The 12,677-nt window shown below is 52.0% G+C and overlaps 1 protein-coding gene across 3 annotated transcripts in view; it reads left to right on the forward strand.

Moving 5' to 3' along the window:
• The window catches only part of ADAMTS13 (ADAM metallopeptidase with thrombospondin type 1 motif 13), a 33,335-nt gene that overhangs the window by 10,282 nt on the left and 10,376 nt on the right, over positions 1 to 12,677 (forward strand). For all 3 annotated transcript variants that reach the window (XM_043530324.1, XM_043530325.1, XM_007061019.4), the window contains 15 exons: positions 543 to 682; positions 1,594 to 1,677; positions 1,816 to 1,940; positions 2,829 to 2,975; positions 4,708 to 4,842; positions 5,131 to 5,281; positions 6,228 to 6,332; positions 6,969 to 7,120; positions 7,804 to 7,867; positions 8,776 to 8,902; positions 9,128 to 9,276; positions 9,969 to 10,089; positions 10,879 to 10,959; positions 11,225 to 11,406; positions 12,266 to 12,401. In XM_043530324.1, the coding sequence (XP_043386259.1) occupies positions 543 to 682; positions 1,594 to 1,677; positions 1,816 to 1,940; positions 2,829 to 2,975; positions 4,708 to 4,842; positions 5,131 to 5,281; positions 6,228 to 6,332; positions 6,969 to 7,120; positions 7,804 to 7,867; positions 8,776 to 8,902; positions 9,128 to 9,276; positions 9,969 to 10,089; positions 10,879 to 10,959; positions 11,225 to 11,406; positions 12,266 to 12,401 (1,899 nt within the window). The remainder of the gene's footprint in view (positions 1 to 542; positions 683 to 1,593; positions 1,678 to 1,815; positions 1,941 to 2,828; positions 2,976 to 4,707; positions 4,843 to 5,130; positions 5,282 to 6,227; positions 6,333 to 6,968; positions 7,121 to 7,803; positions 7,868 to 8,775; positions 8,903 to 9,127; positions 9,277 to 9,968; positions 10,090 to 10,878; positions 10,960 to 11,224; positions 11,407 to 12,265; positions 12,402 to 12,677) is intronic.

The following is a 12,677-nucleotide window of genomic DNA, read 5'->3' on the forward strand; positions in this document are numbered from 1 at the left end:
TGGCCCAATTCTGCCCCCTCTTTTTGCCTGCAGTCAGTGGGGCTGCATGAGTGACAGCGAGGGCAGGACTTGTTGCCGTCACAATGTGTAAATGAGGCTCTCATTGAGGCCTGTGTAGTCCAGGAGCACTGTCTGTGGCTTGGAGAAGAGGCCGAGCTGCATCCTATCACTCTCCTGTCTGCTTTCACCCTTGCTAAAACAACATATAGCCTCAGTAGGGACTCAGGATTTATCTTGGGCGGATAGGCATGGCCTTGTCACCCACCAGTTACTGCCAAACACAAGAGCAAAAAGATATGAACTTCAGCCGAGGATGGGTCAGGACTCAGGGTATGTAGGTGGGATATTTTGTCCATGATAAATTACCAAGGGCGGCAGCAGCAGCTAATAGAAATCAGTGCAGACGGGAATTAGCTCAGTGTCGGGAGGAGGCAATCTTGCGATGTATTGCTCATAAGTGTTCAAAAGGCTGGGATGGACCCACAGGGCTTCCAGGCCTCCTTCCATCCTAACCTCCCTTGTATTCCCTCGTGGTGTTGTAGAACGAAAGTCTCCTCCTCGTCTCTGGAAAAGGGCAGAGGGGAGCATCATGCACCTGGAGCTGCTGGTGGTAGTGGGCCCTGATGTTTATCAGTTCCACACAGAGGACACCGAGAGGTACATCCTTACCAACCTGAACATCGTGAGTGGCTTTCTGTTTGATTTCAGTGCCACGTTTACTGAGCCTATGGTGGCTTGTGTTGGAAGGGACCTCTGGTGGGGCATCTGGCTAAGCCCCTAGCCAAATGTTCTGGAAATGCCTCCACAGAAGTGAGTGGGAGCACCCCTCCCCCGGGTATGTACAGAATACTGGACTGGGGTGCACAGCACACTTCAGTCTGCAGCCACCTGCTTTGCATGGGCCATTGTACCCTCATCCAGGAAGCTGCAGGCATAAGGGAGGGCATTCATGAACGCTGGGAGTGCAGCTTTAAAGCCCCATTTGGAAAATGTGTCCCTTAATTTCCTTAGTAACTGTTTGGGTGCTGGCTCCAGCATTAGGAGTTTATCCTTCAGTACCCATTGATTTCAGCGGCCGTATTTGAGTTGATCTGTCATTTCACTGTGTGGGTTTTAACATTCTATTATTAATTTCCTCAGCGCTACCCACCTTGCTCCAGTCAGGAATGTATCACTCTGTTTTCATGTGGATGGCAGGGGCTGGGGGACTTTGAGGGGTCTTGACATTAATTTTCACACCCTGTGAAATCCCTTGTTCTCGCTCTGCTGGAGGCTTTTAATCCTATTCGTTAAATCTAGTGCACATCGGTGGACAGACTTGTGGCTTACACTGAGTTTAGTTCTCAGATGAATCCTGGTTCTGTTTGTAATGGGCAAATTTCATGCAACTGCCTGTTTCTTTCCCGGGTGATTTGCAGATTTTATAATTGTCCATTATAATTACCCGATGTGTCACCTTGGCAGTGCATCTGGCTGGGATGGTGGAAGATCTTATGTGTAGGGAAGCCTTAGTGTCAATGCAGGGCACAGACAGGAGTCACACCGGCATCTGCATTATAAAACTCCATCTGGATCCTGTTTTTCCTTTTACAGGGTGCAGAGCTGCTGAGAGATGCCTCGCTGGGAGCTCAGCTCAGGGTTCACCTGATGAGAATGATGGTCCTGACAGAACCAGAGGTAGAAAATGGGGGTTTGTTCACAATCTTTGGAAGGGTCCGTCACAGGTGAGGCTGAGCCCAGCTCCCCTCAGAGGGCTAGCCAGCCTGTGACAGAGCCACTAAAGGGGAAGCGTATGAAGATGTGCCTTCTCTTTAGGTGGGTATGAACATCACCATGAACATCACCTCCTCGCTGGTCAGTGTCTGTGAGTGGAGCAAGAAGGTCAATCCCCAGAATGATTCAGATCCCCAGCATGCCGACCTTGTCCTGTATGTGACCAGGTAACAGAACGCCCCTGACTGAGGGGAGATTAGAGACGTCAGGTCAGGCTGGCAGGGTCAGGCAAACTGCGGCACCTGCTGGACGTGCTCAGATGGGGGAGTAGTAAAATGTGCACCCTTTGGAGAGGGGCCTTACAATTCTCCTTCCGTGAGTGGCTTGCTGTGGTGTAGGAAGCCCTCATGCCACTTTGCTCCCCTGGTCTGGAGGGGGGAGGTATTCTGCACGTCTGCACACACCAGCTCCCAGAGCACAGACGGGGCTGAGCGCTCAACAATTCCATTTCCTCAGCTTCAGCGTTAACTGGAATATCCCTCAGGAAGTGGCCAGCCTGGCTGTGGCGAACTCGGCACAATTCCAGCGGTGGCCTGCGTCCCCAGCAATGTTTGCATGATCACGGGAGGCTCATGTGAGGGCAGAAAAGTCTGGAAGAGGCTGAAACCCAGTGGTTGTTATAGAGAAATTCCCCAGCTTCCAAGATTTCCTCTGACTCACACATTCCTACAGGCCGCTTGACTCCCAGGCTCACATTATTCTCAACTGACTGTAACTAATGACACCCACCAAGCTCCCGTTGAATGTAATGGCCTTGTTTAGTTGCTCATCTCTGCACAGAGGGGATTCTGGTATCTCTCTCTTCTGCAGACGGGGTTATATCTGATCAACACGTGCTGGGTAGGGTGTTTCTAGGTACCCAGTGTAAACCTTCATTGAGAATCTCATCTCTGGGGAGATGCACGTATCAAAGTGAAAGGGGGTGGTAAATACCTGGTGAGGTTGAGCTGGGAGAGGCTAAAGACGTTTTCAGTTGACAATGTTCACTGCTTGGGTTTTTAATCCTAATGGGTCTGCTCTCACGTTTTCTCCCTGCCTGTCTCACCCTTCCCTAGGTTTGACCTGGAGTTACCAGATGGAAACAAGCAACTGCGCGGAGTCACCCAGCTGGGGGGAGCCTGCTCCTCCTCCTGGAGCTGCGTTATCACCGAGGACACTGGCTTCGACTTGGGAGTCACCATAGCCCACGAGATCGGGCACAGGTCAGAGGGCAAGACCCAAAGAGTCGCCAAGTGTCAGCCCATTCACTCAGAGAAAATTGGCCATTGTTTGCAAGCAGAGTTCAGGGAGTGAGCGAGTCACCTCGGGTGGTGCTGGGATTCCCTTAGGTTCAGGACCATCCTTAGGATTTATGGGGCCTTACGCAGTATTATTAAACTGGTGCCCCTATGCCCCACTTGGGGCATAGCCACCACCCCCACCTGTGGACCCCCAGAAGACACCCCCCCCCATTGCTGACACACACCGAGCTTCGTACGCAGCAGACACTGTGGCAGCCCGGGCTCACAGCCCAGGCGGGGAGGGATCGAGGCAGCCAAGGATACCGAGCCTCCCGGCCTGCCTCACAGCGGCAGAGAGTCCCAGTTCCCCACAGAGACCCCCGTACCGTCTCCCTCACACAGAATGCGCCGCACTGGCAAATTCGGCTCTGTGAATATGGCCCCTACCTAAGGAGACTGCAGTGCACCCTGGGTGTGCGGGAGCCGACCTGCTCTTACCCGCTGTCCTGGTGGTGCCCCAAATTTTCAGGTGCCCCACATAGCCGCATATGCTGCGTATGCCTATGGTCAGCCCTGTTCAGGTTGCTTGAAACGCAACTCCGGAGAGACGGAATGGGAACAAGGGGCCCAATCCTGCAAGGTTCTGCACTCCCTTAACTCCCATCATCTTCAGTGGGAGCTGCGGGCACTCATCATCTCAGGAGGTACTCTGCACAGAGCCGACCCTCTTCTGCACGGACGTCCTCCGTGCTCAGCTCAGTGTGCCACCAGCTGGATGCCAGCCCCTCAGAGGGCTCAGGTCACTCTTGTAATCGATGTGGCGGCGTCTTGGCCCAGAGAATGGTGGTGACTCCCGGTAGCATGGCAGGGCGGGTGACGAGAACAGTGTGCAGTGAGTTACCTATGGGCAGGGTGGGGAATAACAAAGGGAAGACTGGCGACGTAGAAAAGCACAACAAAACAGAGGCCGAGATTTATAATCCCTGGTCCAAATTCTCGGCTGCTGTAAATTTGTGCAGCTCTGGTGACATCAGTGGGGCTGCGCTCGTTTAGAATTTGGCCTGTTGTTTTTCTTGAGCCATGTCATTCACACGCAAAGGTTTCCATCAGCCTCAGGTATAATGGAGCCTCTTCATCCCCCTTTCCCCAATCCTTTGTCCCTCTGACCTTCTTAGCCTGTGTAAACTCTGCAGCCCAGAGACTGTCTTTTCCTAGGTCTGTGGACAGTGCCAAGTGCAAGGGGGTCCTGATCCCGACTGAGGCCTTGAGGCACTAATGTAATGTCAATAAGACCCAGTAAGCACTAGTGCGCGTCAGGAGAAAGCACGCTGTGCTGTGGGGAAAGGGAGGGCCGAGGGAGATGGAATTAGAACAAAATGCAGTGAAAACTTCAATATTAATTAACACTTTGCACTTCCCTCCCGTTGCACCTCTCCACATTGGTCTGAGAGCACTTTATAAACAACGAATTATGCCTCACAGCACTGCCACATAGCAGGGAAATACTATTGACCCCCTTTTACAAATGGAGAAACTAAGGCACAGAGCAGGGAAGTGACTTAGCCAAGATCACTCACGCACTCCCGGAATAGAATGCAGGAGTGGTGACTCCCAGCCGGGGGTTGGAACTGCGTTCTGCTCCTGCAATTTAACACCAGGAGATCAGCTGGATAATATCGGTAACGCCCCCACCCCCTTTTATCTCTTGCGGCAGTTTTGGAATCCATCACGACGGTGAAGGAAACCGGTGCAGTGGGAGTGGCAACATCATGGGTTCCGAGGGCAGCCACAACAGCGTGGACCTGGTCTGGTCGGAGTGCAGCAGAGAGCAGTTCCTTGCCTTTCTCAGGTAGGAGGAACCAGCTGCTCTCCATGCTCATCTGCACGTCTGCGTTGGGGAGAGGAGAAAGGCAAGGAACAAGGTGGGGGACTCTTGGAGAGCGAGGCGCTGTTACTCCTCGGGGGTTTGTTGATTTTAGGAAGGAACAAGTGGTGAAGAGAGCAGACCTCTCTGAGCCTAGGACAATGCTCACGTTTCCTGGGACACCAATAACGAACTCCCAAGGCCTGTGTTAGCATACGTGCGTGTCCTTGCTGGCTGTGTGCTGGAAAGCGATGTCTCTTATGGCTTTCCCAGGACAGGCCAAGCAAGCTGCTTGAACGACCTGCCGGACCTGGAGGGCAGCATCCCCGGGTGGAAGCCTGGCTTGTATTACGGCGCAGACGAGCAGTGTAAAATAGCCTTTGGGAGCGCAGCCACGGCGTGCACCTTTGCCAGGAATGACATTGTAGGTAGAACGCTTTCCACCCGCTTGTGCTTGTGCTCCTGGCTGGTAACGGCCACCCCCGAAGTACTGCAGCTGGGACGGGCATGGTGGCGCAGCAGGGCGGTGGGCTGGCATTGAGAGGGGGACAGTATTCATCTGCTGGGGGGCTCTTGGCAGAGAGCAGGCTTATAAAGAATTTGGATCACTTGCCCCTTTTTCAGCCACCCACTCTCTCTCCTCCCTCTCCTCCACTCAAGTCTCCTCTTCATTATTGTTTAACATTTGCATTGCAATAGTGTCCACGGACCCTGGCCTGGTCAGGGCCATGCTGCGCTAGGTACCATACAAACACACAGGGAGAGAGACTCCATGTGGTGAGGAGTTCTCCATCGTCCCTCTCTTGTTCTATTCCATCTCTTTGCTCTCCGGATCCCCTTTGTCCCCTCCCTTGTACAAGACGGTGTGGCTCTAACACACGCGCAGTATCGTTAATGCATCTCATTAACAAGAAAACACTAATCCGGCTGCAAACCTCAGCTGCCGTCACCGACCCTCGTCCTGTGCCATAACGATTGGCAGTGCCAGTCACTGGAAGCGCCTGTAATGCCTGCCACCTGCAGCATGGGCCTCACCTCATCCCACTCAAAATGGAGACGCTCAGGAAATTGCCTAAGCCCTTGGGATTTGGAGGGAGAGAGCAGGTGCTGGCTTCCTGCTAGCAGGAAGCAGGTGGGTGGTTGTGGGTAAGGCATGCTTGTCTTCCTGCTGCTCCCCGGTATCTGGTGAGTGCGGAGCACACACAGAGCCATGGCACGGCCTAGGGAAGCCATCTAGCCATGGTCTGCAGTGTTCCGGCTGGGAGGCGTGGGGGTCCTATGTTGGTGGGATGGGGCGGGAGCTCAGGTTGAGTAACTGGCACAGCAGCCTCGGGCACGCACTGAACAGCCTGGCTTCCCTGCCCTCCCAGGACATGTGCAGAGTTCTCTCTTGCCACACCCATCGGGCCGACCAGACCAGCTGTACTCGCCTTCTTGTTCCCCTTCTGGATGGGACCGAGTGTGGGATCAATAAGGTAAAGAGTCTCCAGGTGCGGTGAAGATTGGAGGGGGGAGTGGGTGGCTACCAGGCACATGGGGTGGCAGGGCGGTGCAGTGAGTGACTGTAGGGCACATTGGATGGTTGGGTGGCGGAGTGGGTGGCTACAGGGCATAGTGGATGGCTGGTACAATGGGACGAATGAGCTTTCCCATGTAGAGAGCTAAGTTGGAAGAGTGATGGAGAATCCACCACCACCACCCTTGGTAAATTGCTCCAAGGGTTAATTAACCTCACTGGTAAAAATGAGCACCTTATTTCCTGTCTGAATTTGTCTGGTGTCCTCTTCCAGCCATTGGACTGGGTTATCCCTTTGTCTGCCGGACTGAAGAGCCCGTTATCAAATATGCTGTTGGCATAGGGTATTTTCACTGTTTGTCCCCCATGGGAGGTAGAGTTGGAGGAGAAGATGCCTCGCTCAGCTCCTCCCCTCGCGATTTGGGGTCCAATTTCCTTCACCTCCCCTCCCAGGCAGGGGAGTGACTGAGGCACAAGATACTGTCCCCTTCCAGTTGCATTTCTCCCAGCTGAAGGGGCAGAGCCCCTCCCCCCAGCTCCCTGCAGTCTTAGTTGCGGCATGGCTGTTGCTGATCTCTGGTGTTCTGGGTTCCAGTGGTGCTCCAAGGGACGCTGTAGCTCTCTGGAAGAGCTGAACCCCGGGGCAGCGGTGCATGGACAGTGGTCCAGCTGGAGCCCCCTCACCGCTTGCTCCCGCAGCTGCGGAGGAGGAGTTATAACGAGAAGACGACTCTGTAACAACCCCAGGTAAAGACCTTCTTCTTTCCCGGCAGCGCCACTGGAGGTGTTCGTGGGGCCCTCTGGCTGTTTGCAGGCCCAAAGTATCCGTGCTTCCGCTCGTTTACTATGGACGAAAGCTTGTTGATGTTGAGTTCATTTAAACTTGGGCTGGCGTCCTGCGCTGAACCCAGCTTAGGATGTGCTGCGTGTTTTGCCAGTGTAACAAATTCCTTGTCTCTCTACTGACCATGTGTATCATTCTCAGGTCTCGTTGCCTTTTCAGTGCCCAGGTGTGTCATTGTCCGGATGAGTCTTTTCAGTGCCTTGATCCCTGTGTCACTCCACTCTTCCTCTTAGCATATGCACAATGTGCCTCAGGTGTCACGTGACCAGGATTCGTCACTGAATTTGGTCTGCTGGTTGGGTCATTAGCTCCCCCGGCTTGGGCCAGGCACTGATAGGGAGCGCGACGTGAACGCTGATGCATGTCCCCCGTCATTCCATTGATTGGCGGCATCACCGACCCGTGTATTTGTCGTTTCGTTAGCCGGCTCGGTGTGGCTGTCCATGAGCCACATCTTGGTGCTGCTGCTAGGCACTCCCAGATCCTGTGTATTTGGACGATCAGGATCCTCGGTCTCCTCACTGTGGGGCAGCTCTTCCAGCCTCTCACCTGGCTGCCTGTGGACTCACATGTCTGTTGTTTTCAGGCCTGCTTTCGGGGGTCAGGAGTGCAGGGGAGCAGACCTCCAGGCTGAGATGTGCAATACGCAGGTAGGCTGCCTTCTCTCGCTCTGCAGGCATCACACACATGGCCAAGCAATGCACTGTCAGTTATATGCCATTTTTAACCCTTTAAGAACTCTACCATTCAGGGCCACAGCTTTCAGAGTCGAAACAATTGATTTCCCTGGGAAGGAAACCAAGTATTGGGTATGCAGTCTCCATCTGTGTGACAAGACAGGTATTTGTTCCACTGTCACTGAGGCCAATTACCGACTAATAACTGACCAGCCCCAGCAACGTGTAATAAAGCATCTTATCTGGGACCCCTTAGAGAGCCGCCAGGCACTCCAAGGGAGGGGTAATTCCCAGCTCAGGTAGATGGACAGCCGCTAGCTTTGGTTGAGCTAGCATGCAAATAGCCATGATGGTGTGGGCAATGGAATGCGCTAGCCGCTTGAGAACTGACCTAGGGTCTTGGACGAGATTGCACTTGGGCAGCCAGCCTGTCCCATTGCCTGTGTCCCCATGGCAACACTGCAGCTATTAGTGCGATAGCTCAATCAAATGTAGTGTGAGTCTGTCTACCCGAGTTGAAGATTACCCCTCTAGCTGCAATGTACATGCCCTGAGTCCTTTCAGTGCAGGACGGTGCTCAACAAGGGCCGTGCTTGTATTGCTCACATTTTCCCCAGCGTTTATTTTGGATAAGTAGGAAAGATAACATCATCTGCAGCCCGTCTATCTCCCATTCCTAACCCATCTCCTCCCCCCCAAATTCTCCTGCAACTTCACTTTAATGGGATAGTCTTCTTCATTTGCTGTTATTCTATTTGTCAGCTGCTGCTTTTCACCCCAGAGGTGGTTGCACTTAGGTAGTGGGTGAAGTGGTTCCTGGGATTCTGCTCTTATTGTATTCCATTTCACTTTCTTTGCATAATAATCTTCCTCTTCCATAGGCCTGTTTGAGCTCCCAGTTGGAGTTTATGGCTGAACAGTGCGCAGCGACAAATGTAAAGCCGCTGTATCTCATTCCAGAAGTCCCATCTTTTTATAAGTGGACGTCGGCTATTGGTTATGCCAAAGGTAAAGGGGGGGAGGGAGAGAGAGAGAGACAGCAGTTCCTTTGGGAAAGAGACCCCGCAGCGTGACCTCGAGTCCTGACCTTAATGGCAAATCAAATGGCAGCTTTACTGGTGGTTACAGCCTTTCCTGACAATTCCTTTTACCTTCTTCCCATAATGTAACTGACTCTCTTGTGCCTTTTTGCTTGAGTAACTCTGCCTTTCTCCCCATGTCTGTCTCCCCCAGGGGATACCCTGTGCAAACACATGTGCAAGGCAGAGGAGAAGAATTTCATGGTGAGCCGCGGGGTCAGTTTCACAGATGGAACCAGGTGTGAGCAGAGCAACCGCAGAGCCAAAGGGGCTTTCGATCTGTGCGTGATGGGCAGCTGCAGGGTAAGGATTTTCCTCCCTGCAAGTGGATGGTGGATCCAGGCCAAACTTCAGACATGGGATCTAAATGGTCTCAAAGGAGCCACCTCCTTGAGGGTAGGAACAAGCAAACTGTGACCCAAACTTTTGAGGCTGGCTCTTCTATAAGAACCGGATTTGTTAGGGCTGTTTAGACTTTTGGACTAACTAACTGGGCATCCCGCTTGTGCATCCAATACCAACCCTCCCCAGCTAGTCCATCCTGCCGATTATACAGTACGGTACATGTGTGTGTAATTCCTTCCTGAACAGTGCAGCAATCAGTTTATACCTTGAAGCATGAGAGTGAAACAACCTTGTCATCAATTCAGCTTGCATGGCTGTATATGTTGTTAAGGTAAGTGGGCAGACCTGGACAGACCTAACTCTCCTCCAGGAGAGATTTGCTCAGAGTCAGACAGTGGGTCAGTGGCAAAATGAGGACTAGAATTTAAGAATCCTGACTCTAAACGCCATGCTGTAACCACCATCCGTGCTTGCTTCCTCTGCCCATGAGTGTCCGTGCCCACGTGGGTTCCTCTGCCCATGAGTGTTCGTGCCCACGCGGGTTACAAAGAGAAAAGGTAGCTTAAAGAGTGTAACACAGGAAAGGCCACTTTGATCACTTCAGGTTCTTCCCAGAATAAGCCGGTCTTGTGGCTCTGCCCTTTGCTCAGGTGTTCGGCTGTGACGGCAGGATGGACTCTGGGATGGTGACAGACTCCTGCAAGGTGTGCGGGGGAGACAACGCCACGTGCACCAGAGTGAGCGGCTCTTACACAGAAGGAAAAGCCAAAGGTCTGCAAGCCTCAGCCCTGCTCTCCACATCAGGGTCTATCTCTGTTGCCAGATGCCCCCAAAACAGATGCAGAGCTCTGTACTGTCCCTATGCAGCTTCTTGGGTGTGGTTTTGCTTGTTTCGGTTTTGAGTGGAATCTGCTGGTGGAGACGGTCAGAGATGGAAACTGATGAGATTAATGCTCAGTGCAGCCCGAGAGCTAGTTCCAGCCTGGATTCCCTGCCGAGCCATTCGCAATGTGGCTTCCCTGTTTGCCACGGGCAGAGATCCTGAACTCTGGCCTGGGGGGAAGAGCTCAGCCTAGCTGAGTTCTGTAAAACAGGGGGGCTGCGAGCTTTGTCAAATTCTGCCTGAGCAGTAAAATGTTGATCTGCCCGAGCTCGCCCCTGCCGTCACCCTCACGTAGATTTCTCTGGAGGGTATTTTAAAAAATTGAAAGTGAGCGGAGGGCTTTGGTAGCTAGAGCGGAGGATGCTGAGGCCATGTTCCCAGGTCTGCCACTGATTCAGTTAAGTTCTCTTGGCCGTATTCGTCCCGGGTGACTCTGAAGTCAGTGGAGTGACACTGGGGGGAATTTAGTTCTCTGTGCCTCTGCCTGTCCTTCCGTAGCATGGCGATATAATACCTACCGTGTAGGGGAGTTTAGAGGGTTAATTACTGTCTGTAAAGTCTTTTGAGATCCTCGGAAGGTGTACTGTGAGGGCAAGGACTGTAATAACAAATCCCCCACTCCCTAGAGAAGGTGCTAAAGTGAAAGTGACCGCATCTTCTCTGTGTTCGTTCCCCAGAGTATGTTACGTTTCTAGCCCTGCCTCACAAGGCCACCCTCGTCTACGTTACCAATCGCAAACCTCTCTTCACACATTTGGGTGAGTATAATGGAAAGGCTCCTGGGCCGGTTTGGTTTCTGTGCCCCCAAACACGCAGGCAGTCTCGAGAAAAGGCAGACTGGGGGGGAAGCGTCCTGGCAGTGGGGTACTCTCTGTAGAGAAGGAGGGGAAGCTCTATTGCTTGGGATGTTTAAAATAGACTGGACAAGTCACTAGTGGATACATAGAAGGAAGCCATTGTCTCTAGCTGATTCTGTGAACACATAGTACCCCTCTGCCCTGACTACCATTGTTACTTCTCCAGCTGTGAAGGTCCAAGGTCGGTATGTGGTGGCTGGGAAGGAGAGAATCTCCTTGAACATCACCTATCCGTCAGTAATAGAGGACAGCCAGATCAAATACAGGGTGTTACTTACTGAGGACAACCTGCCAAGCCTGGAGGAAGTCCATGTCGATGGACCAACCCAAGAGGACATTGAGATTCAGGTAGCTTGGTAGGGCTGGAAAGGGGATAGCCAGAACTGGCTTGGGGCTGCGTGGCTCAGGGCTAAGACCTGCAAGGCAGAGTCTGGTGGTGGTTGAGGCTTTACTGATTCCCCCCATGCCAGCAGAAATTGAGCTCCGTGCTGGTGATGGTCTCCTTATCCTTGGAAACGGTTGAGCACATGTTCCCTGTGGGTTTTCTGTAGACTTATGTGAAGGTTGGATGCGGGGGGAAAAAGGAGAAAACAGCGGAATCCTGACAGCAAATCTCTCTTGTGATACAAGAGATCGGTTCCCTTCCCAGAAACAAACCTGGTGGAAGTACAAGGCTGTTTCTCCAATTAAGCAGGTCCCATCGTTCATTACCGAAGTCCATGCTCCAGTGGCAGATACACACATGCTGAGGCAAAGCCACCCAGGCGAGGGATGTCCCTATCAGGACGTGAATTCAGATTTGGGTTTTGGTTCTTATGGCAGACTTAATCTGAGTTTGAATGATTGGAAGTGATAAACAGACCCAGTGTTAACTTGAACTGTTTACAAAGAGCATTGGCTTTAGTCTCTAGTCAGTGCCCCGCGGATGGGTGTTTTTTAAAAGAACGCTTATTAGGGAATACTAATCAACCCTCCAGCATGCTGATTGGCTGACAGAAATCCCACAGACACTGGTACAACCAGGTGTTTGTTAGAGGTGGGTATGACCCCAGCTATTGGAGTGTTTGGAATCCACATCCAGATCTTGCACCGTGGTTCCATCTTTGCTATCCATGTGCTCAGACCCATTCCTCTGACTTGATCTGCATATGCAACACCATACTGACCTGGGCTAGGCTCTAGATTTATAACTCTTCTCCTTCCCCAGGTTTATAGGAAGTATGGGAAGGAATATGGAGATGTCACCAACCCAGACATCACCTTCAGGTACTTTATACCAAAGGAGAAACAGACACATGTGTGGATTCCTCAGTTCAGGACCTGCTCGGTGAGCTGTGGGGAAGGTGAGGCAGATGTGAGAACCCATGGTTAATTGGGGGAAGCTGCTCAGGCTTGTAGGTTGACTGGCTGCTATCCACCTAAGTCCTCAAACCTTCTGGACTCACTTTGCTTATTGAAAGAAATACGGCTCGGTATCAGTTTCATAAATTTTATTAAAACTTACTAAACAAACTGAAATTTTAAAAAGTGACCACATCTAAGCTGTTATTACTAATATTAAATTAAGCTAAGAATAAAGCAGTACAGCTATCAAATCATGATCAACATCAACAAGCTAG

Source organism: Chelonia mydas, chromosome 16, assembly GCF_015237465.2.
Source record: "Chelonia mydas isolate rCheMyd1 chromosome 16, rCheMyd1.pri.v2, whole genome shotgun sequence".
Taxonomy (NCBI): domain Eukaryota; kingdom Metazoa; phylum Chordata; order Testudines; family Cheloniidae; genus Chelonia; species Chelonia mydas.